Raw genomic sequence first — 24,700 nt, forward strand, 5'->3', positions numbered from 1 at the left:
TCGAATACTGGGAATTATCTTCTTGTTTCTTGTTTAAGTTACCTGTGTATCCACCCCTTCCTTCTTAAGCTATGGTTCCACAGGATGCGATTTTTTTCCGCTGCGGAATTACAACGACACTGGTTTAATGGAGTTCCCATGTGTGCGGTTCCACGGACGTGCATTTCCACATCCCGAACTTTCAGTTCCGCATGGCGGACAAATCATACTGGTCTGAGAGCAGTGGCAGTGCGGATTCCGCCAGCGGAGAAGAGCCATCGATTAATTATTGTGACCGATCAATTTAGTTTCCTAACATTATTTCAATAACCTTATTCTTTTTTGGGGCTTGTATATTTATTCGTGTATCAATAAAACTACAATTTAAGTCCAAATTATTATTTTATTTATGTTTACTATCACAATCCTCATAAAAAATTAATAAGGTAATTTTATAAGAACTAGGTTTAAAATCAGTTTACAATAAAAGTAACCACAATTAAAAATAGTTTAGTCTGAATATTACCTAATATTATTTTAGGGTATTTATGGTATTCTATTTGTGTTCCATACTCGTCGCTAGTTTGGACAGAACTGAATTTCCGCTACGTTATTTCCGCAGTCAGTGGAACCACCCCTCCAGATTTACGCTGCGTAATTCTTTGCAGCGGAAAATTACGCACCGCATGGCGGAAGTTCCGCAGTCTGTGGAACCATAGCTTTAATCTTAATGTAACCTAATCTAGGCTAAGGAATTCTTTCTCCAAAAACTAACCTTACATAGTTATTTAGTGATTGTGAACTAAGCCTATAATAGTTTTAACTTGTAGGTTTGGAGACCCTCGCTGCCACCACGTAATGCCGTGGGTGACAGACTTCTCCGCTCCTAGTGGTGCCAACTGGCGAGATCTCACCAAGAGCAAGTTCCGCCTCAACAAGGGCGATCGACAGCTAGACTTGACTTATGACTTGCCTCCAAGTTGTAATTCTGCCCAGGTTAGGTTCATCTCTCAACCCTCCTGTTGTTGTTAAATCATTTCAACTCGACTCTAAACTAAGTTTTGTACAATGATCTTCTTACAGCAAGATTTTGTATATTGGCCACCCGGGATTTCAGTGAGATTGAATCTGAATGTAAGAGAGGGTCGGCCCTAGTCACACACATGCAGGCCTCACACATACAGACACAGGGGATAACGACGGACCATTGAGAGTGTGTGTGCGTGAGTCGGGTCCCTCACAATTAGGGCGGAGCTCCAGCTGCACTCCCTGAGAAAACAGGGTAGAGTAACCATTGAATTCCATGGGTGTGAACGTTGAACTATAGGGTGGGGGGTAGCGCATATTCCTGAAATTTGTCAGCACCTCGCAAGTAATTCATGTTGCCTCTTCATAATTGTGTACAATTGTTACTCAATATAATCTATGGTATCTGTTAAAATTTTGGTTTTTTTTCTGTAATTTTCAGATATTTTCGCTTATGAAAAAGGATATATTAACACATATTTTTTTATTATTGGTAAGTTTTACATCACAATGGCAACACACTTACATTATTTATCGTAGGTACCCCACCACATATCAGATGTGCTGTCTGAGATCACATACTACGTGTATCTGGCCCGTGTCACCCCAAGGTCTGTGCTGTGTCAGTACGTCAGGCCACAGTGGGTTCCTGCTGAGTATCCTAGCTCTATACAGCGATTGCAGCAGTGGACACCGGATGAGTGCATCCCGGAATTCTTCACAGATCCTTCTGTATTCAAGGTAAAATTTACTGAAGGAATCAAATTTAGATATTTAAAATCACTTTGATTGATTATCTGGTTGGCATTTGTTTGAAACACTTTTTATCATTATTCTAGTTTTCAATCAAAACCAATTTCCCAGAGAATACAGTCACCAGTTTAAAAGCAATTTATATGAATAAATAAAATAAATCCACTTGTTATCAAAGAGCTTCAATTATGTAATGTAAAAAAAATGAGTTCTAAAATAGAGCCATGTGGTACCTAAGATTTGATTTAATTGCATCCATTTGGTTGGGAGTTGGGGCATAAGTTTAAGATATAATTTAGATTTTTCATTTATTTAAAGGAAAATGGCATTATTTATTTTATTGTTTACTGCTTTTGGACCCAGAGTTGAATATCATGAATTTTGGAAGATTGTGGGACTGGTCATCATAGTAAATTTGTCATCAATAATAAATGTTATATAGTAGTTATAACAAAAGGTCCCAATATATTGTTTCAACATATTTTAATGGCGTATAGAGAACTGGATGGTTTCAATGATTGATATTTCTACAAGCTGGTCATATTTGGTATTATCATGAAAGTGTAGCTTTTTGTACCAACAAAGCAGTTATGTGAATGTTGAATCTTTGATAAGGCTTTTAAACAATTCTCACTGATGTTTTTTATAGTAGTTTTTCAACTTTTGTGTAGTCCATTCACCCAGACTTGCCAGACCTAGAGGTACCGTCATGGGCATCGTCTGCTGAACAGCTGGTCGCTCACCACCGGGCTGCGTTGGAGAGCAGCTATGTTAGCGATAGGCTCCATCATTGGATAGACCTCACCTTCGGATACAAGTGAGGCTCTATTATCATAATTCAAATGGCTAGATAAACATTTGCTACCTAAAAAATACATTGGTACCTGACCTTGTGGATTTAAATAAAACAATTTACTAGTCTATAAGGGAAGTATAGAGACTTAGTTTGCATAGTGGCTAGAGCTCAGATTTTCTGTTTAGAAGCCTGATTTGAAGCTTTAACTAAGACCAAATGCAATTCCCAATGATTTAATGCCGTGTTTTGGAACCCACTTTGCATCTAGTCATCCACTTATCAAGGAAACAATATTCTCAAGTGGGGAAAACTATCTCAGTAGGCCTAATATAGGTCCGTTCCTTTCAAAAAGTCATTAAGTATTGTTTTGGGCCTGAACAGCACATTTGTAAATGTAGGTCAAACACTCCCGGCACGATCACCAACTCATCCGGCAATCAGAGCGCCAGCGTGAATGTCGTTTTTACCATTTTCCATGTTATCCGACCTTTTTTCTTATACGAACTTGCTGCGGCCTGGTTAGGTCGGATAGTCAAGACTACTGTCTATAGCTGTTAATTTGGTAAGTGACAGTGTGTCTTTGCCAGGTTGTCAGGCCAGGCTGCTGTCAAGAGCAAGAACGTCTGTCTACAGCTGGTGGACGGCCACACTGAAGTCACGGACTGTGGTGTTGTACAGCTGTTTACCTCCCCCCACCCTCCACGGGCCGCCCCCTCCCCCTACTGGGGCGTCACTCCGCCTAGACTGCACCACCACCACCCCCGACCTGCCACAAGTCAGTAATGTATCTGAACAGTGTATACTTTTAATGCAAATCATAATTTAAAAATCCGATTCACTGATAATTTTAAATCTCCACAATAAAGGACATCTGAGTCAGGTTCTAACTAATTTTTCTATTTTTAGCTGAGTGATAGCTTTGCTTTTAAATATAACCATTAACTCTACATCCTATTCCCTCATTTAAGTTGGAGCCAGTTTTGGAATAGAAATAAAAAAAGTTTAACCCTCCGAGTGTCCATAGTTTAGGCCTTAATGTCCGCCTATTTTTGGCGCATTTGCAAGGTTTTATTAAAACGGATCTGAGAAGCTTAAAACAATGTTAATTCTACTGTTCTATATACCATTTTGTTTGGAAAATCATGGGCTTCAATATTATACATAAAACATAAGGAACATTTTGTTTCAAAACAATTTTTTAGGTAAAAAAAAAGTATTTTGGAAAATTTTCAAAAAAAAAAATAAGTTCGCGCTCAATGAAATTGTATAAATTATAGGCCTATAAATATTTGAAAATAGCCACTTTGTTCTAAATTTTATGAGGATTACAAATATATAATAATATAAGGAAGTAGATTTGCAAATAAATAAGTTATGGGCTAAGAATGCATAGCCTAACCATAGCTAGGAATCTGGCTGATAATTTACATCAATATCACTACCTACTTCTTCAGGTTCATCAACCAGCCCTTCAAAATCACTTAAATCTTCTTATAATGCACCATGTATATCACTACTTTTGATTTTTAACACTAAAACAATGATGAACGTAATAAAACACATCAGTCATCGGTCCGAGGGTAACCTAGCTATTTACAAATACGCACGTCAGCTGTCTGCTACAATTACGATCGGCTCGGAGAACATAAAGCGCTTAGAGACAGACCTCTGGAGAAAGCTTAGAATATAAGGAAAAGAACGATACCTAACTCGATCCAGTTCAATCCGATTCAGTCAGTCATAGAGCCTTCGCCGTAAACGATGTTCGTTCGTAGAAAAATCGACGTGTGACACTACACAAAGTGTGTAGCGCGTCGATTTTTTGACGAGTGACGCTCGGAGGGTTAATAGAGTCATTAACAGTGTGCACCGTTGTAAAATAGTGATTTCAGTCGAATACGCCAACTTTTTAATAAAGTTAAATTAGAAGGACAACTTATCGTAAACAAGGTGAAGTTTTCTGTTACTTAAACAAACTTAAACGTAAACAAAAATAAAAGAGAAAATAGAATTTTAGACTGTAGCACACCCTGTTGGTGGCTGTTTCAACTTGATTTAAAAAAATGTCCAGCTGATTTATATAAATGGGCTGTGTACTTCAGTATCAGAGAGAACAAAAAAATAAATAATAATAATAGGGCTCCAATCTGTTGTTAGACTTTGTAAATTGTTAAGCCTAATTATGAGTTCTTGGTAATCAAAAACCTAACTTATTTGTTTAGTTGAAACAGCTTTTGATTCTTTTATATGAATACCAAAGGTAAACATGGGAAACTCCAAGACAACTGGGGCAAAGCCCAAAAGGACTTTTGAGATAAGAATTTGTCTACAATTTTAATCGGGAATAGGAGATATCGTCATGCCCAATTCCAGCCCAATCTGACAAGTAGTTAATGCGTGATTGAGCCCCAAACAAACTGTTAAACTTACAAACAAATACATAAACTTTCAGCAGTATTGATTGAATCCCTGCAACCGAGTTTTTAGTTAATAGATTAATTTCAGATTTTTAGTTATGTACTCTTAAAAATTGTTGATATAAACTGTGTGTACTGTTTGTAGAGGGCAGTGATGAAGAGGAAGGTCCCAGTAGTGGAGGGGAGGACAGTGTTGCCAACACTAACAGCCAAACTTCCCACTCGTCTCCCCTAGCTCTCACTAGACTACTGAGCCGATCCCGTGGATCTTTGCAGGTTAGACATTTTTGTTTTGACAAAACAAAAATTCTCCATCTGTTATTGAACTCTTCAGTTATGTAGGCCTAATTGAATCTGTAAATTCGCCAAGGGGACTTTAGTTGGTCTTGTGAATTTATTTAGTGGGTATTATGATCAATCTCATTTTTTCAGTATTTGAACATTGTAAAATTGAAATTTACTTTCTCTTGCAAGACTTATAATGGCTAGTCTACAAGGAATGCAGTACACTAGGCCTATTCATATTTATATTGTGATTGGATGTGTAAGATTTGAAAAAGCTAGTAATGTAATTAGAGTAATTACATTAAGATAGTTAGGAAATCTTGTAAATATATGAAATGAACTAACTAAAATAATGTTAATCACTCAATTACAAATCACATTATGAAAGAAGCAATAGATATAACTTACCAAAGGAAAGAGTTCCAGGCATTTAACAGCTCACAAAAAGTTCACAAACAATTAATTTGATATTTCTCCCCTACAAGGAGGGAAATAAATAGTATAATCAAATTAGTTGTGTTGTGAACATTTTGTTCTGTTAACTGCCTGGAACTTTTTTTTTCATGAACATGATTGTATGCAGCCATTCCTTTTCCCAAATGCATTCCTAAGCTAGGTACTTTTCCTCCAAAAACTGACCTTTCTAACTTACTAACCAATTATGATTGTAGGCAAGTGGCTCCTCCCCAGGAGACAAGCAAGGCAGCATCAGTCTCCCTCATGACTACAACCCTGTAGCTCTGCTGACCTCTGTGGAGGCACTGTACAGCTTCACAGGCACAGGACCTACCAAGGTCGCTGACTCTGTGGGACAGGCTGCGCAATGCAAACAGGTGGTGGCTGCACGCAGACAGCAGGAGATGCTGGTCAGTCTGTGTAAAGGTTAAACATAGCTGCATAGCTGAGCGGTAGTGGTCGCCTGACAAAAGTCAATGGTTCTGTCCTGAGAGAAGTCAGTAGATTTAATTTTTTTTTATAATTAGTCCTGGGAAATGAAACATCTGGTGTTAGTCGAGCCACACAAGGCATCTCACTCCATTGTTGATTGTTTGACACGTCGTTCCAGTACCCTGTTGGATTATGGGAGATTATAGAATTCTGGAGTTAGCCCACTAATAATAACCTTATTTAATCCTCTGAATACGCTTCAGGTGTTACTTGCCTCATTTTTTCACTGGACAAAAACCACACACCCAAAGCACAAAGTAAAAACTTTGAAAACCCACAGTTAAATTTATAACACATGCTACACATTCATTGTTGTTTTCAGATTCTGGGATGTCTCATTGTGGAAATGTTTCTCAATAGCAAGGTTCGTTTGTTCAGCCAGAAGCTGTGTCTGGAGGAGCGTTTGTCCGTTTGTCAGTCTGTGTTTGCTGCTAATCGGGACACAGTACCTCGCTGCTTCCGCTCTCTGGTGGCTTTGCTTCTTGATGGTTGGTAGAAAACCACCAAACTAATAATTTTTTAGTGATATAACCTCACTGAAATGAATGACTTGATTTTTACATATATTTTTATAAAATTGAATAGTGCAGAGTTCCTACACATTTTCCACCTAGAAGTTCTTATGTCTAATACTTTTCATGTCTTTGGGAAATAAATGGCTGTGTTGAATTGGCAAAAATATGAGCTGACGTTTTGCATGTGTTACAGCATTTTATCTTCAAGGTAAATAGGACGAAGGTCCAATTCAACTGTTCTAAAGCAACTTAATGTTGTTGCAATTGCTGCAACACTAACAAAACATTGGCAGCTCTCTTTGCCAATTTAACCTTGCAGTCTTTCTTCTGAAGACCAATATTCGACAGTTTCCTTTGACTGTAATATTTAACCATCAAGAAAATATCCCAAAGTCAATTTAAACCAATCAATGTAATTTTGGCAATGTTCTAAATTATTGATTAAATTGGGTATCTATTGAGTATTCACCCACTTGAATGACAAGACGTGTGTCCTTAGTTAAGATTGTGTTAGGCTTTATTGTTTTTTACTTTCTCATAAAGAAACTATTGTATTCGTCTAAGTTTTAGAGTTTGATTTTTTGATGGATCCATCCGTTTTGGGTCCCCCTGAACCCAAAAAAGAGATTGTGTGTATGTCTGTCTGGATGTGTATATAGCTACAGACTACACTTGTGGTCCAATTTTCACAAAATTTGGTATATGTTTGCTCGTCTTTAATATCTCCAGACGTTTATTTTTAATCTTTTAGAAATTTAAATTCTTAATGAAGATTTTTCCCATAAAAACGGCATTGTTAGTTACAACAACGGAAAAGTTATATATCCACAAAAATAGCTTGAACTCTAAACTAAATTTACAACCTCTAATGCTGTAAAAATTGTGGTTCATAAGAATTTAAAATTTTTGTTATTTTACCCATAAAATATCATAGTTACCCCCACCGCTTACCCATTATAAAGGGCTTAGACAAACTGATGGGATAAATTATGTGTTCTGATTCAGTTTATTTTCACTATGTGGAATCATTCCACATAATCATAATCACATGATCATTACAGATAGTGACAGTGAGGCCCCAGTCACTTCAAGAGGCTCCCCTCCCCCCTCTGCTCACCAGTTGCTACAACCTACACTGTCCTCCAGCCTGCTGCCCCTCCCCCCCACCCTGCCTACCGTGTACAGTCTGGTGACAACACTAAGAGAGCACACTGCAGCAGTGACTATATTGCAGACCATGCGAGAGACTCATGCAGACAGGGAAGATGCTTTGCTGGCCTGCATTCATAAACTCAATCAGATGAAGGTAAAGTAGCCTGTAGATATGTGTCACTGAGCAGGATTGTTTTGTTTATACCCAATAGAATGAGGATGAGATAAAGTCGTGATGGATTTTTCAATGCCAAAATTACAATAGTAATATGGCTATTTGTCCTTAGGTCTGTGGGTTAATAAGTTCACTTCAATCAAAGGTCCTAGTGATTAGTGTCTCGCACTTGGTGTAAGATGGAATGGTTTGTTTGTTGGCATATCCACCAAAATTTGAGATGTTAAGTGGTTTTTCCACTAGCGTAGACGTTAGGTTTATCTTTTCAATTTGTCACTTTGATTTGCTGTTCAGGTGGAGAGTGTTGCCAAACACCTGCAGCAGTTGACTGAACACCCTCAGTTCACTGTAGACCTGGTGTTGAGTTATGTCGTTGGACTACTGGAAGACCCTGACACAGCTGTGTCTGCTGCTTGGTACCTCTTTGACCCAATCGCCAAGTGAGTTAGTTTTGCATATTGATCAAATGTTTCAAATTATTTTATGAAGTGAATTGCCTATGCATCGACATTCTACATGCATTAACAGCTTAAATAGCTCACTGGGGGACATAAATTTTAGATCCACTTCTAGAACGGCTGAACTGGAGGGAGACTATATTTTCGGTTGGTCTTGTAACTGTGAACTGATCCCTGAAAAAAATTCTCTTAAGTGGCATTTTAAAATCTAAAACCCCCCACCAAATTACTGATATTCTTTCCCATATTATTATTTTGGGGAGTAAACCCTGTGTCTAACTTTGGTATGGGGACGTAAACCCCTTCCCAATGTGCTGCAGATTTATAATTTGGCAAGAATGTGTGTGATATCAAATTATTGAGAAAATGTCCATAAGTGATATGGAATTAAAGCTCAAGCAATATCACCAGTGATTTTTATTGACACTTCACAAAACATGTTGCCTATATTTAACCCTCTGTCGGTCACACCACAGAGTTTTCCAACTGTACGTACTTTTAATATGTTTTTGTATTATTATATGTAGGGATGGGCGAGTAGTGTTTTTTTGAGTCGAGTCGAGTAATTAGCCCTAATACTCGAGTATCGAGTCGAGTCGAGTCGTTCACGAGAAAATCAACAATTTTATTTTACATATAGCTGTGGCAAAAAACCTACCTACATCTTCATTTTTACGAACAAAGCATTTCTCAATTCACCAAAAATAGACCTGGTTAAAAGCTTTTATACCATATAAAAAACACAATATGTATGTGTATCAAACTTATATTTTGGTGTTAAAGGTTATTTATTAATTGCAAAAAAAAATGCAAAAATATGGAACTAAGTGTTTATTTTAAAATAGGCCTACTGTAAATGTTTGAATTTGACTAAAGCATGAGATCTAATCAAGTTTCCTCTAATTTATAAATAGGATTATAAGTATTTATCTAAGTCATTTCTCAGTTTTTGTATTTATTTGAAATTCCATGAAATTGTCTTAGTTAACTCATTAGTTTATAATTTTTTTTTAAATTACGTAGCCTACATCTTGGTCTACAAATACTCTTTGTAAGGTAAGCTTTTTCCCCCAAGTGAGTAAAAACTAACTTCCTATATAATGACATTTTCTCACTAATTATATATCTTCAAAATTTGTTTAACTATGAAAAAGTCACCAAGTCTAGCTGAAAACATAATCATAAATGAGGATATTTTTGAAATACAGAATAACTAATCAAACAAAATTTTTAACACTTTTACTTCTTAAATTTTTTTCCTTAAAAATGTCAACAGTTTTTCACTTATTTTTAATATAGATTATCACTTATAATTGTTTTAAAGAAGTCCAGATGTGTGAACTTGAAGAGCAGGCAAGAGACATACGTCACTGCCACAAAAACTCTTCTCTACTGTGAAGTGTGAATGAATGAACTGTTTATTGTGTGAAGCCCCACCCACCCAACGGGACATGGGGGAGGAAAAGAGAAAGTTTGGCAGAATTTGCCCTTGTTCTAAAGCCTGGTTCACATGCCCTCCCTCACCCTCGGCCTCAGTCGCTTGCAGATTTCCATTACACAAGAGTGTTATTTTGAAATACTGTAAATGTTTGAATTTGACTATGATGAGATCTAATAAAGTTTCCTCTCAAAATAGGCTTAACTTTTTAAGTATTAATCTAAGTCAATTGTCAGTTTTTGTATTTCTTTTTAAAAGCAATTGCAGTTATACATTAAAAAAATTACAAACATCTTGGCCTACAAATACATTTTGTAAGGAGAGTCTTTTCTCTAGTGAGTAAAAACGATCGTGGTAAAGGAATGAACTGGCTAAAACAGCACATTGTCAATGTTTACAAAAGTATTTTGACTGAAACCTGAAACCCTGGTATTTTTTAAAGACATTGCATAATAGCCTAAGTCGACGTCTGCGGAGAAAAGTATGGCAATAGATAGGTTTTACTTTTAGCCTACAATAAAGATTATGTTTTGGGACTAAAATCTCCAAAAGACCAAAAGAGTGCTTATAACAAACATTTCATAGTTTTAATTTAGTAACAAAAGTGTTTGACTATGTTCCCGATTATACCAAGAACAAGGTTCGGCATAGTGGATTCACTGTGAACCGGCCTGCCTGGCAGTGTTTCCACACGACACACGACCAAAACAATAATCCCGCTTACTGGGTCGAGAAATCCTGTTTTATCCCGCTTTAAAATTGTGAAAAATCCCGTTTTATCCCGCATGATTATTTTTGTACAATGCCTAGTATAATACTTGACTTATCATGTTTATAAAGTTGTTTTAACATCACTATTATATTTTACTACAGTATTTAATCAATTTGAGTTAGTTTTACTCTAAAATTAAATGGAAAAAATAAAAATAGTCGTCACAGCCGAAAATCCCGCATCCCGTTTTAATCCCGCTCAAGGTCTAAAAATCCCGTTTCCGGGATAATAATCCCGCGAATGGAAACACTGCTGCCTGGCCCTTATGCACGACGTCACTATAACCTCCGTGTAGGGGTGTCAACAATGGATCGGAACAATCGAAGTTTTGAACATGTCTGTAACCTAGTTTTTTATACTTAAATACTCATTATTTATAAACAAACACGTCCTACATATCGGATCTCGAATCACGATATTTATCGATACCCTTTCCACCCACAATAAAACATTAAACGATGTCAAAGCAATCGTCATTTGCTCCATTGAAACACGAAAGTCGATTGGCTGACATGGTAGTGCACTGACGCCTCCTGACCAATGAGAGCTGTTGTTACATACTTTTATTGTCAACATTCACCATTCGTTATAACATTACAAAATCGACACGGACTAAGGCTTATAATATTTTTCAATAAATACATTATGTTATAGTAGCACTTAAAACTTCACTAAACTCTTTAATCAGTAGATAGTACAGATCAAAATATAGATCTACTTTTTGGCGCAATATAAAGCAAGCCTAACCATACGACGATGTTAAAGTTTAATGGTTGAATATAATTTTTCTAATGATGCGTATAATGCAGGGATTATTAAACTGAAAATTTCGACGTGTTTAGGTTATTTATTTTGTACTAAAAATAAAGATAATACATCTAAATGTCTGACTTATTGATACAGACATTGTTTAGTATAATTAATTTCGTGTTGGCAGGACATTCGCGCGCCGGTTGTCTCTTGAGTTGAGTCAGACATCTTGAAATTTAGATTCGTAGATTGTGTTGTGCAATGCTGAAGCTAAACAATGTCACCGGCACCGTCGCTGTTTTGAACTAGATAGTTTCTAAGTTGGCTATGAAAATTGTTAACCGTGATTACAACACTAATACAGTAAATAAATGTTAAAATAAAATATTTATCCCTGTCGGATGTCGGTATCGACTTTTGACAATCGAGTTTTGGTACCGATACCAATGTCCAAGTATCGGTGGTATCGATGACGATAATCGACTCATCCCTTTTTACTAGTAGAGCTGTATCGTGACGTAATCGATGCATCGGGATTTTGATGCATGCTGGATCGAATCGGGATTCGATGCATCGCACTCGCACACCTACACCACTGCCTATCACCATCGCCCAGTCCAGTGTCAGCTCAGCTGTCGGCGCTGTCGCTGTCAGTGAAATGGATGACGCAAGCGATGTCTAGGTTGCCGATTATTAGTAGGCCTAGTATGTCAATATTTAAAGGGGTTAAGGGATTAAATAAAACTCAAACATGTTCCTTTCTTACTATTTATTTGTCAAATATCAATGAAAATAACGAAATCGTAACGTCTACTACTCGACTCGAGTCACGAGTATCTTTAACTACTCGACTCGACTGTCGAGTATTGCCAACTACTCGAGTAATTACTCGACAGTCGTGTACTCGCCCACCCCTAATTATATGTATAAAAACAGTGTTTGTCTAATGTTTCAACATCCGGAAAAACTCTGTGTGTTGAACATGATACACACATGATACAATGATATGTGTTGAACATATGATTGCGTTGTTTATGTTTGCTGAATATGTAAAAAACATGTAGCCTAAAGTAAGAGTTTTTATTGGTCTTATGTACAATTTTAATTTATTGATTATACATGGTTTTAATTTAATAACATTTTTGTATTATTATATGTATAAAAAACAGTGTTTGTCTAATGTTTAAACATCCGAAAAATAAACTCTGTGTGTCACTGATTGTGTTTAAAAATCAAAGACACCAACAAAGGGTTAAAAATAAAGCTTACTTCTTTATCGTACAAATTTGCTAAAAAAAATACTTTTTGTAATAGTTACTGGAATACGTCCACGGAATCGGGAACGTTGTTCAAGTCTTAGGCACTGAGTTTTCCTTGCCCATTATGACCACTTGCAGAAAGCCTGTATTGCAAGACTTGTGTTCAGTTAGTGCAGAGAAACACAGCCAAATTTTGCAGCGAGGAAACCCCACCTTAATAGTCAATGTTTAGTTAATTGTCTGCTTTTACAGAGCGCTGGGCCCAGTGGCCAGTACCAAGGTGCTGCTAGAGCCCATGGTACGTCTGTACGACTGTGATCACACCCTCAGTTCTCCGGCTCAGCTCAAGAAGCGACTCAAGCTGTATCATCGCAGCTTCCTGCTGAGGCTTATGGTCCGTTTCCGACTCAAGACGTTCCTCGATCATTTCATCACTCCCCTGGTAGAGGCCGTCGGAGGATATCACGATGTTGATCTGCTTCTTCCAGCTCACCACAATGAGTTAGTCAGGTCACTTTGTAACCAATTTAAGTTTACATAAATGTTCTACTTTGACTCTTTATCACAGTTATTATAAAAATGGCAACACAGCTTTTACTGTTGTGTTAATTTTTAAGTCTCACCTTTTCATCCTAGGACACTAGGTTCTAACCTAGAAACGTTTTAACATTACTAAGGTTGTGGCATTATCACTTGGAGAAATTCCATTTGGTGTTTGGCTGGATTTAACCCCAAGATCTTGGGGACTGAAGCCCCTTGCTCTACTATTACTTTATAACAGAGTAAGAAATGACAGTGATGTTAATAACGTAATAACCCTGAAAATGCTATTAACTAATATAGATTTTACGATTCTTGTCAGCTATTTCTATCATACATCCAAGGTTTGACATGTTTTGGCGGGATGCTATTGCCAGCACTTTAGTCGAGGAAATACATTAAATCTGCTTGAGTAGATTTTTAATGGTTTAAATATACAACACATACATTGAACACAATATATCAAAATGAACAGATGCAGAATCATGTTTTATATCCATGCATGGACTTTCAAATTCTGTAGGATGAAATTCCTGTGAATCTCAAACTGAAGATTAGTGAATAAAATAAAACTGCCAACATTATAAAATAAATTTCGTAATATTTTACCTAAACTGTGTTTTGAATTTAGAGAATAAGTCCTGTTATAGAATGGATAGTTGATATTGAATGTAAAAGGTTTTGAGTATAGTATGTGTTTGACAGAGTTAGTGAGGTGGAGGAGGCTACGGAGTGTGCCAGTGTGATGTCTCCATTAGACGAGGACTCTTCTGCAGATTCAGAGAAGACACCAGTGTTTGTGAAAGAGAGTGACTCACATCAACAAACAGACACCCACCCTCAGGAGCCTGGTCAGTACAGCGTGACTAACATAAATCATCTACAGCTGTTGACAAGTTATCAGAAGCACCGATGTTTTATGATTTTTACAAAATGTATAAATATAGATCGTCATCAGTTGTGCTCCATTCCTAAGAATAGTTATCAAAACTCATTCAATATTCTCATTGTAATCCATCAAAATAAAAAGTATTGCTGCTTCCTTGTATGTTTATTTGTGAGCTTGTAGCAAGCTTACAATCTGTTAAATACTTAAATTTGGTTACATTCAAATAGTAGTTTAATATATCCAATCTTACTTAGCCTATCCAAATATATCACCTAAAAATAACCTAGTTTGTATTTGGCTTCACCAACAACAACCTCAATCTCAACCTATTTATGACCTTCAATATCGTAATGGGTATTTGGTTTCCTTATGTAATATTTTCTAACTAGATGTGACTTATTTTGTATATTTTGTAGATATTTCCAGGCTATTTTATTACTTTTTAACTTCAATAACATATTTTGTCCAGTGATTGATACGATTGTGATATGTTGACAGAAGTGTTTGTGCTGGAGACTGAGGAGCCAGACCAGCAACAGCAGATTGCCTCATTGTTGCTGGAACTGCAGACAGACGATGCAGACGACGGGGACGGAGCAGCTCCAGACCAGTCAGAGCCCAGTGACGGGGAGTCTGTGACCTCCACGGAGCAGCAACAGCAATCCTCCTCCGCCACAGAGTACAACAAGGTTGGTACTCAAGTGTTGTCTGACTAACCAGCAAGAATTTGTTATGTTGTATGTAGGAATACTTGGGACCTAAATTTCAGTTCAGGACAAGACAGCATTCTTTGAACCAAAAATTGTTGGAAGAAAAAAAAAATTGTTAAAAAGTGCATTTATTTTGTGATGAAAGTTAGGTAGTAAAACACCAGTAAACAATAATAACTGATATATTAACAGGACACTATTAGAAACCAAAGCTCTGAGCAAAATATTTCAGATGGTAATGGTATTATCCTAAAAAAAAAACAAAACAAACATAGTATTTTGTTGGCAAAACTATGATGGCTGTTGTCTGCTAGTGCTGTTGTTGCACAGTTATAACCCTATAGTAGACAACCAGACAACGAGACAACAGATAAGACTTGACATTCAAATCCAATACAGCTGAATGTTATAGTTCTATATGCTGTTGTTTAGCAATTTTATAGTAGGGTCAGATACAATCAGACATGTCAGTCAGTAGCCATCTGCAGAATCAGGAACGATCGACAAGTCAGGAGTGATGAGCAGTCGTTGAGAGCGGTCAACAGATTCTGGCATCGGCAGATGTACGGAGTGATTAACAAACCTCCGGAGTGATTGGAAAAGTCAGGCGCAATCATGCAGACTTGAAAAAATCCTGAATTGTTAGGTTTTGATCAACTCTTTCCTATATATGTCATGTGTTGGCTGCAGGAACTTGCTTTATGTCTTATGTACCCCAAGTGTTGTCTGTTGGAGGTGTCCGAGGTGGGGGTGGCCAGTATACAGTGGCTGAGTCATCGTCTAGGCCCCGTGCTGACAGCCACACTCCTCAGCAGGAACCTGCTGCGCATGCTGAGTCTATGCTACACTCAGCACGGCTGTACTCAGCAACACGGCGCCAGACTGCTGGGAGACGAGAATGCTGCTAATGTACTCCAGTGCCTTAGTGATATTGTGGGCGAGTATTTAATCTCTTGCAAATCAATCTAAACATTGTGTGGGTGTTAACTTTCTTATCAAGTAGTTGAAGTATATTTTTCTGTGTTTAAAAGTCTTATATCACTACAAGGTTCGGAGTTGTTGCATAGGTCATTTCCCCAGGCACCTTAGTCTACTGGCAAATAGTGACGGTCAAGTAGTTTAAAATAGGTGGAAAAATATTGTCTTTGGTACCAAAAAACTATATGAAGACTTCTGGGGACTGCTTGAAAGCTTATGTAATGATTAACATGCATTTCAGGGCTCTATGGAGAGCAGTTTGTGGTGGTTCAGTACTTGCCAGCCACAGCTGACGTCATCTCAATGTCCAAGAAACTGACAGCCAGTCTAGAGGCGGCTGTGGTTGCTCATCTGACACTTCTCACTCATTGCTTGCCTCTACTCTCCGACAATACTCTACATCAGCTGTTCCAGGTAGACATGTCTCTAATATATCTATTATCTTTATAAGATTTTTGATATTAAATACCCCCCCCACACTCAACATTTCAACTTTCATTTTTGGTATTGGTATTGCCGACTGTTTTAGGTTGTTCTGTTATTTTACTGTTTGAAGTTTTTTCTAAATAATCATTAGTTTGGCCAAACAATAAGATTTGTTTTTTTGCAAGATTAAGTGAGCTGTCCCAGGGTGCTCATTAGCCAAATACAATTTTGAAACGATTCTTGATTTGAAAGGAAAGAAATTGCGACTTGACAATACAGTAGACTCCCTCTTATCCGGACTACTCGGGACCAAAGCTAGTCTGATTATAGGGGTTTTTGGTTAAACCCACTTCCCCAAAACTCATTAAATAAGGAATATCTAATGTATAGCCTTCTACAAGCAAATAATGATTATTATTAAAATTGCAAAACTAAACACTTTGGGATGGTTATTGTAACATTTCCAATCTTTTCCACAAGAAAAGTGGTTTCAGTAGCCTACCGCCCTTTTCCTGTCAATCAAGTCCAGTTAAACCAACGTGCTGGATTAAAAATTGTCCAGTTAAAGAGTTGTTACTTGTGCTGAGTTTAGTTCAGTTAAACCGACGTCCAGTTAAAAGGGTCCGGGTTATAGGGACTCTACTCCTACTGTAGTAAACTTGTCTCCTTGCTGCTACAGCTACAACAACTTAGTTGCTATTTGCATGATGCATTTGCCTCCAAATCGTCAGAATAATTAAATTAGGTTTATGTCACCTGTGTTATTTCTGTCGGATACAATGGACATACAATGACTAATCGTTCCAAGTTTTCAATAGTTACTTATGAAAAATCTCTACCATAAACTCAGCCAAATAACACTTTTCTTTAAACTTTTAACTTTTAAATGAGTTTGGAAACACTTCTTCACGTCCATTTACTTACTTTATTGTTATTAGGGATGTGTCGGTTCTCAATACCACCGATACTTGGATGTTATGTTGGTATCGGTATTGAGACATGGAGATGTTCATGATTTTGTCGCTATCGTGGAAGATGACAAAAACGTTCCGTGACCACGAGAAACGATGATTGTATTTATGTTACCGCTGAGCTATATTCAGAATTTGTTTGCGACCGTGCAAGACCATGATGACGTTACCGTGACTGAGAAAGATATTCAGGATCTTGCAGGGATCCCAGAAGACACGATGATGTCTCCAACACCGGGGGAGATGATCACGATATTACTTCGAGTTTGGCTTGACTGAAAATATCAAGCTTTCACATCTCTAGTTATAGTCATAACATTTACTTTTAGATTTTCGTAGTTTAGTTAGATATTAATTTGGAACCTTTAATGTGGTGGTTATTTAATGAGTTTAGAATGGTTTGAACTTAATAATTGGCTAGTTTAGAACTTTGTCATTGCTGCATAATATCTTTCTTTACTTAAAAATACCCCGTCTCTTGAATCGATACATTTTGGTATCGACACGTCTCTAATTTTTTACATATTCTGTTTTAGGAAGTGATCCTGCTGCGTGTGTGTAGCCCAGCGCTGCGTCTAGGCGCCACTCTGCGCCAGATGTTCCCAGGCGGTGTGGCGGCGCGCCGAGCACTCATGCTGAAGCTGGTGCAGTGTCTGCATGTGTTGATGCTGAGAGCTACTACTGAGCAGAAGATTGCGCTGGTCCACACAATGGCCAAGTTCTTCTCTGTCTTCAGCAAGGCTCGCGGACACACTGATGACACTAGGTTAGCTACTTGGCTTTTCTCATTGTCGAGGAGGAATCAGAGAATAGTGAATTGTAGGTCAGAGTGAGGCGAACCAGTAGACCGAACTAATAGTCTTTATCCATTGAGACTGTTATGAGCGCTTGGAGCTGCTCAGGCAGATGGTGGCCTGCTCAGTGAGTCATACTTCTGGCTCTATCTGTGCAATAAAATTAATTGAATAAATATACAAATCTGATGTGATGAATGTATTTTAATCTACTCTTCATTTTGGTACCAATTTAAAGACAAATCGGTGAATTTTTACCTTTTACTATGTAATAATATCATACTAATACCTAATTTCATAACTCAATAAAAATTCATAGATTCACCTGAAATTTTGTATCAAAATGAACAGGAGATTAAAATACATTCATATTTGTTAATTTTCTTCAATTAAAGTGGATTGCACAGTGATAGTAATGCCAGAAATATGACTCACTGACCAGGCCACCATCTGCATGAGCAGCTCCAAGCACTACAGACTCAAGGGAAAAGACAATAGTGCTGTTGACTGGTTTGCCTTTCTCTGACCTACATTTTACTAGAAAAGAAAAGTGTGTATTGCAAAATATCATTTGGTTTTTGGTAGGGATCTTTGAGACTAATATTTGAGTTTGGGACAAGTAACAACCATCCCCCCCCCCCAAATATTTATAAAATTTTGGAAAACTCAATTTTTAAAATAGTTTATTGATTATGTTTTAATTTGGTCCCAAAATAATTATGGACAATGGTCTGCTAAGGACATTGCTGCACAATTAATTTTAATAGTTACTCAGCCGTAGAATATTGATTATAATTCACAACCTTCACATTTATGAAATGTGTAGGCTAGGTGGCTAGTGATGTTCTTTATGTGTTGTCTAATATTTTTCATCATTAATGAAAATCCCGTCCCAAAAAATATTGGCTGTAAAAATCCTGCAAGTAATTCCAAAAATGAGTGCATAAACGCTGAAGATTTGATCTGTAAACAATGCTTTTTTATTCTCATTTTTTGCAAAACTGAACATAAAAACGTGAATTGATAGTTTGTACTAAACCAATATACAGTTAATAATATTTTATAAAAATATCTAGGTACCATCTACCATTTTAAAATTAAAAGAAACCAATGAAGGACTCAAAGCAAATTACAATAAAATACAATGTAAAAACCTCTGGCGTACAATTTGTTCACCTAGACAAACAGAACCATGTGTATGTGTTATTTGACAACCGACCCATCACATTCATGTAGATCATGTCTAGAACATAATTTTGAACAAATACATAAACTTTTTTGATCCAACAGCACCTGGATGCCATAGAGTCTACCCATTTAAGCTGAACATTTTCCTTAAACACCTGTGTTCAGTTTTTACTTAATTCTTGCATAAAACTATGATTTACCATTACTATATTACATTTTTTAATCCCTCTATTATTGCGATTACAGACTTGAGGATCCAATGAAAATTAAAGATGCAGACCCTGTTGGTTCATTTTCACCACCAAAGTCTGGTACAGCTGATGGTGACACTAACAGATCCAAGGTATGCAACTGACTCCTGGACTGAATTTCATGCACCTACTGTAAATATGCATGGATGTTTTGTATCACGATTTGCAAAAAAATGTATGAAGAAAAATATAAGCACCTTTCATAATAGACTTAGATGGTAGCAAGATAAAGGATAAGTAAATAATGTTTTATGATAAAAATAAATAAAACCACTGTTGTCACTGAATTGGCCAGCCATTGGTTGGTGCACATATAATCAATTGAAAAAGAAACATTTTAAGCTATTGAACAAATGGTTACATAACCCGTTGATTTTATCTTGTGGTCTGTTTACAAAAATATTTTGGATTGTATTAAATAAGTGGCCTATCTATTGAGTAATAACTCCATTTCATTATTTCAAGTTTCATGATTTTCACAAAATGTATGCCTACTGTAATACATCTTACTCAATCAATAGTCAATATCTTGTTTATTATTACCCTAAGTAAAATAAGAGACCATTTTTTTGTGTTTTTTTCGGCCACGCCTGTGGCATTTTTACAGAGGAATTAATGGAGGAAGGAAAAAGTACTTAAACGCTTTAGGGAAAGAAGGCAGAAAGAATTTAATAAGAACACTGTGGAATGGTGTATGGCCTACTAGAACCTATTTTTCTGGAAGATATTTTTTTATTTAACATAAGATAAATAAAAGGAGAAATAATAATGCTTTACAGTGTTTTATTGATTAGTGTTGTGCTGCGACACATTTGACAATGGCAGGAGGAAATTAAATGAATGGTTAATGATAAAGCTCTCTTAGTAGGTTTTAGCACCTTGTGTTCTAGAAAAAATCAAATAACTGAACATATCTTAATTTTATTTGTTAGCAGGCTCTAGAAGAGCTGGCTGCGGTTATGTCACCAGAGCTGGCTAACTGGGCTTACGGACCCTTCGCCAGCTTCTTTGGAGAGTCATTGATGGAGCAATCACTCAAAAATCACTCGTTTATCAGACAGTTGTGTGAAGAGCACCGTCTCAGCCATAGTCATATCTCTGGTAATATCCGTCTTCTGAACACTTTTTTTTTGTTTCTCAAAGGGTAATGTTTTATAACTAGTGTCCCTGTTGCTCGAATTCAAGCAATTGCTAAGTATTACAGGTGTCATTTTAAATCAAATTTCAACCAAGTCAGCAAATGTTTGTAGCAAACTGTTAAATTAGCAAACTTATTGACTGTTTACAATTAACATAATATGCTCTTCTTCTCACTTTTGATTTCTGACAACAGCTGGAGTTTCATAACCATTTTTGTTTCCAATGTTAATCTTATGGAGAAATACAAAACTTTAAAGGGCTCCAGGGCCTCACTCTCTAATTATATCCCTAAAAAGAAAGTTTCCTGCACAACTTCATGTTACGCTCTATCCAATGACACCAAAAACATGACAATCGGTTCAGTAGTTTCGGAGGAGTAATTGTCACAAAAAAACTGCTTGCGTATTAAATAAGTATAGATACAATCTCAGGGAAGAAATAAAAAATTCCTCAGTGACTTGCAATCTCTAAACCCTCAAACCTGCTGCCATTCACATTGTAAAAATCTATTAAGCTTCAAAGGATGCTCTTTGTGCAACTCCTTCTCCTAAGCCATGGAGATTGAGGATGTTCTCTAAACTTTAACCGTTCTGACATTACTCACACCAAGGGCAGCTTAAAAGGGGTTCCATGATTAAACCTTGAAGCCCCAAACCTCAAAATATTGAAATTTCAAGTATCATAACAAAACCTTCTCTTGTGTATGCTTGTGTAATTTGATCACATTTGAAAATTGTTTTTACATTCCTTCAACTACCTCATTTACCCTCTTTTCCACATGGTGCAATGGAAAAAAATGGTTTGGTGGCTGGACTGGGTTTCCAGCACAAAATCAGAACAACTGTTTCAAAAGCTTTAAAGGAACAAATTTATAAATTAAAACCAAGCTATGCTGTTACATAACCCAATAGGCAATAATATAGCAGTCTTTGTTCTCAAATTTTTAGAATTTTTAGTAAATATGAGGAAAGGAAAACTTAAACTTGTTGATATTCTGAAGTCAAATGTTTTCCCTCGCTAGATCCCCAGCTGATTGATCGAGTTGGAGAGGATTATGTGGAAGACTCTGTTGGAAGTTTTGGAACTAACGTCGTCGTCATCGGCAACAGGATTGACTTACATGTTAGTATCTATCAACGTTTCTGGTCAATTTGGAAAAATCAATTATTTTAAGAGCTCAGGATGGCTAAAAATTGAGAGCTTAAATAAAAATTTGAGTTGAGAACTTAAGAAGTCAGTTTCAACTTTTATGTTTGTTATTTGAAAGATATTTCCTGGTTATAGTTTTCTAATATAGCCACTGTGAGGCTTGTTTTGTATCAGTTTATGTAATAAAACGAGTATTTCAACTTTGAAGCATTTTATTTTTTAATCGCTCATAACTTGGGTGGTATTAAGCTTTTCAAGCAAACATATTTTTTGTGATATAGAGTCATTTTTTTATAAGGTTACAACGATTGAACATCAGTTTAAGGTGCAATATATCTAATGCATTAAACAACCAACCTTTTCTATTCCCTCATAATAGTTGACATTTCCAGGAGCCTGTACCCAGTCCTAACCCAGGACCTGAAGACACAGCTGATAATTTGCACAGGACTGATAACAACACCAGGTAAGTGCTCTATTGTTGAATCATTAAAACTGATACTGCAAGAATAGTCATTTAGAATTTAGATAATGGTAGGAATTTAATTGGAATTTTTTTTATATTGATTGATTGATATTTTTTGATTGATTGAATTGTTTTTACCTTATTGTCAAAACCAACTAAAAGTTGAGAAATAATAAAAAGAATTGTTTGATAACATTAATATGTACATGTTTAAATTAATTCCTGAAGATTGGTTGCTTATAAAAAAATATTGTCAATCTACATCCAACACCTTAACACATTAATAATCTTGATTGGGAGGTTATTTGATGAAGGCCCGTGGTTTGCATGTGATGCACTAAGGGCCCGAGAGATGAATGCACCCCTCTCCACCTACCTTGTGGGGGAATTTTTCTCCTCCTTGTGCCCCCAACAAACCTAAACCTTTTGCGCCCCTAGGCCCACCCATTTATCAAAGCCGATCTGATTTGATGTTGTTTTTTTTTTTTTTTTTTTTTTTTTGTAGGCTAGAATAAAAATCTATTTCTGAAATATTAACGGAACAGATTTCATCATCTTTAGGATTTTTTGAGAGCATAGAAGGCCAAGGCCTAAATGGGAAACAGTCCAAACTGGCACAAAACACAAAACTTTACACAATATCCTCACAAAATTAAAATATTTCACTGTCACTGACAGCATTTTCAACTAAGGAAGAGAGCGTTTTCTTAGAGAAGAGAGTGTGTTCCTGTTCAATATGGTCAAGATGTTAAGATGTCAAAAATGCTGTCAGTGACATAAAAAAATATTTTAATTTTGTGTGTATATAATGTAACGTTTTGTGTTTTTGTGCCAGTTTGGACACTATCCCATTCAGGTAAGCCTGCTATGCTCTAAAAATCCTAAAAACCTAGGCCCTTGTGCTCCATGTTACATCCTTAAATTGTACCATCTGATTATTTTCCATATTTGAAAGATTTAGATCCTTTGCTATTATATTAATCATTAATTATATTATCACGTTTGACTTTTGTGTATACAATTCTGCAACCCAAAACATCCCACTTCTTGATTCTCTCTTCTTCATCCATTAACATTGTTGTAGGTAAGTTGAAAGTTACTAATTTGTAGCTGTTACATTGTAGGCATTTGAGGGGTAACTGGCTGAGCTATTGGCAGAATGAGGTTGGCAACACTTCGTCCTTGCTGGATATCAAGCAGATCAAATTACTAAGCTTCAGTGGCCATTGTAACAGTGTCCGAGCGCTGACTGTGCTGGACAACGAGAACAGCTTCTTGTCTGCCTCACGCGACAAGACTGTCAAAGTCTGGTCCATCCGCAGCATGGTGAGGCACTCACAGTGAAAATATATTTCGTAAGCTTATATATTGTAGTTAGTGTATGAGGATAGAGCAATTTAATTTGTAGAAAAAAATTTCTTGAAAAGTTCTTAGAAATTTTTTTGAAAAAGTGGCTGTTTGAAAAGATTTTTTAGCTCAAAAGTCTATAACCTCAAACTTTCAGAATGACTCTTTTACTGGATTAGTGAATTTTGAGGAAAAACTTTACAAACAGATTGCTCTTATTGAGTTTAGAATATATAGTTCATTCATTTAAATGTTGGTTTTGATACACAAAGTTTGAAAAAAAAAACATTTCTAGATACTTTTGGTACTTGGGATTAAGTTTTGCTCGTAGTAGTATACTCTTTATTTTTGAACAGTGGTATTTATCATAATGCTCACTGCTCAGTAATGTAGTCTCAGTGTAGTTTTTGCTCAAAGCCGTCTTCTCAACTGTATTTTTATTTTTAGTATGCTTACTTGGGTTTAAAGCATGCCTCACGATTATTTTGTTTACATCATTGCTATTCTGTAACTAAATAGACACTCCTAAGTCTAAAAGTAAAATCTTTCAATTTCCTAAAGAGTTTTTTGACAAAGTACCAACTTTTAGTACACAGTGGCTTCTACCAATAGATTTTCTAGCCCCAGGAAAAAAGCTCCTATTCTCAAACAAACTTTCAGATAAATCCCACTGCTGGATTTCAAGATGAATTTTGCAACCAATCAAACACATCGACATAGCTTGTGTTAGAATACACGATTTTACATAAAGCTTTATAACCATCTTGTCGTACACTTTTGCAGGGAGATGGAAGCACCGTAGTGCCAGCCCAGTGGACGTACACTGGACATCGCAAGTCCGTGTTGTCTGTCTGTTTCTGTGAAGCGGCCAGGTTGGCTGTGTCATGTGACTCTACTGTACATGTTTGGGATCCGTATGTAGGGAGAGTTCTGGCTCACACAGACCCATCTAGGTCCCCTCCTGTCAACACTCTGCGCTCTCTACCTGCACCTAGTCATCAGGTGTGGCTATTTTTAATATATAAAAATGTTAACTAAAGAAATAAGACTTCCATGTTAATTACTCATTACACATAATTGATACACCTCAGTTTTACCTGAATTTGTTGCAGTACAAATTTATTGCTT

The 24,700-nt window shown here is 36.6% G+C and overlaps 1 protein-coding gene across 1 annotated transcript in view; it reads left to right on the forward strand.

Moving 5' to 3' along the window:
* LOC128989371 (WD repeat-containing protein 81-like) overlaps window positions 1-24,700 on the forward strand; it is a 38,348-nt gene that overhangs the window by 8,808 nt on the left and 4,840 nt on the right. The window contains exons 8-28 of the mRNA XM_054411259.1: window positions 810-975; window positions 1,546-1,746; window positions 2,430-2,575; window positions 3,142-3,329; window positions 5,117-5,247; window positions 5,928-6,122; window positions 6,527-6,692; window positions 7,781-8,025; window positions 8,341-8,486; window positions 12,976-13,224; window positions 13,969-14,114; window positions 14,651-14,841; window positions 15,583-15,799; window positions 16,082-16,254; window positions 17,774-18,003; window positions 19,466-19,562; window positions 20,403-20,571; window positions 21,632-21,732; window positions 22,152-22,225; window positions 23,350-23,551; window positions 24,356-24,574. Coding sequence (XP_054267234.1) covers window positions 810-975; window positions 1,546-1,746; window positions 2,430-2,575; window positions 3,142-3,329; window positions 5,117-5,247; window positions 5,928-6,122; window positions 6,527-6,692; window positions 7,781-8,025; window positions 8,341-8,486; window positions 12,976-13,224; window positions 13,969-14,114; window positions 14,651-14,841; window positions 15,583-15,799; window positions 16,082-16,254; window positions 17,774-18,003; window positions 19,466-19,562; window positions 20,403-20,571; window positions 21,632-21,732; window positions 22,152-22,225; window positions 23,350-23,551; window positions 24,356-24,574 — 3,652 coding nt within the window. The remainder of the gene's footprint in view (window positions 1-809; window positions 976-1,545; window positions 1,747-2,429; window positions 2,576-3,141; window positions 3,330-5,116; window positions 5,248-5,927; window positions 6,123-6,526; window positions 6,693-7,780; window positions 8,026-8,340; window positions 8,487-12,975; window positions 13,225-13,968; window positions 14,115-14,650; window positions 14,842-15,582; window positions 15,800-16,081; window positions 16,255-17,773; window positions 18,004-19,465; window positions 19,563-20,402; window positions 20,572-21,631; window positions 21,733-22,151; window positions 22,226-23,349; window positions 23,552-24,355; window positions 24,575-24,700) is intronic.

Source organism: Macrosteles quadrilineatus, unplaced genomic scaffold, assembly GCF_028750875.1.
Source record: "Macrosteles quadrilineatus isolate MER2022 unplaced genomic scaffold, UCM_ALF_1.0 Scaffold_3__2_contigs__length_128488019, whole genome shotgun sequence".
Lineage (NCBI taxonomy): Eukaryota > Metazoa > Arthropoda > Insecta > Hemiptera > Cicadellidae > Macrosteles > Macrosteles quadrilineatus.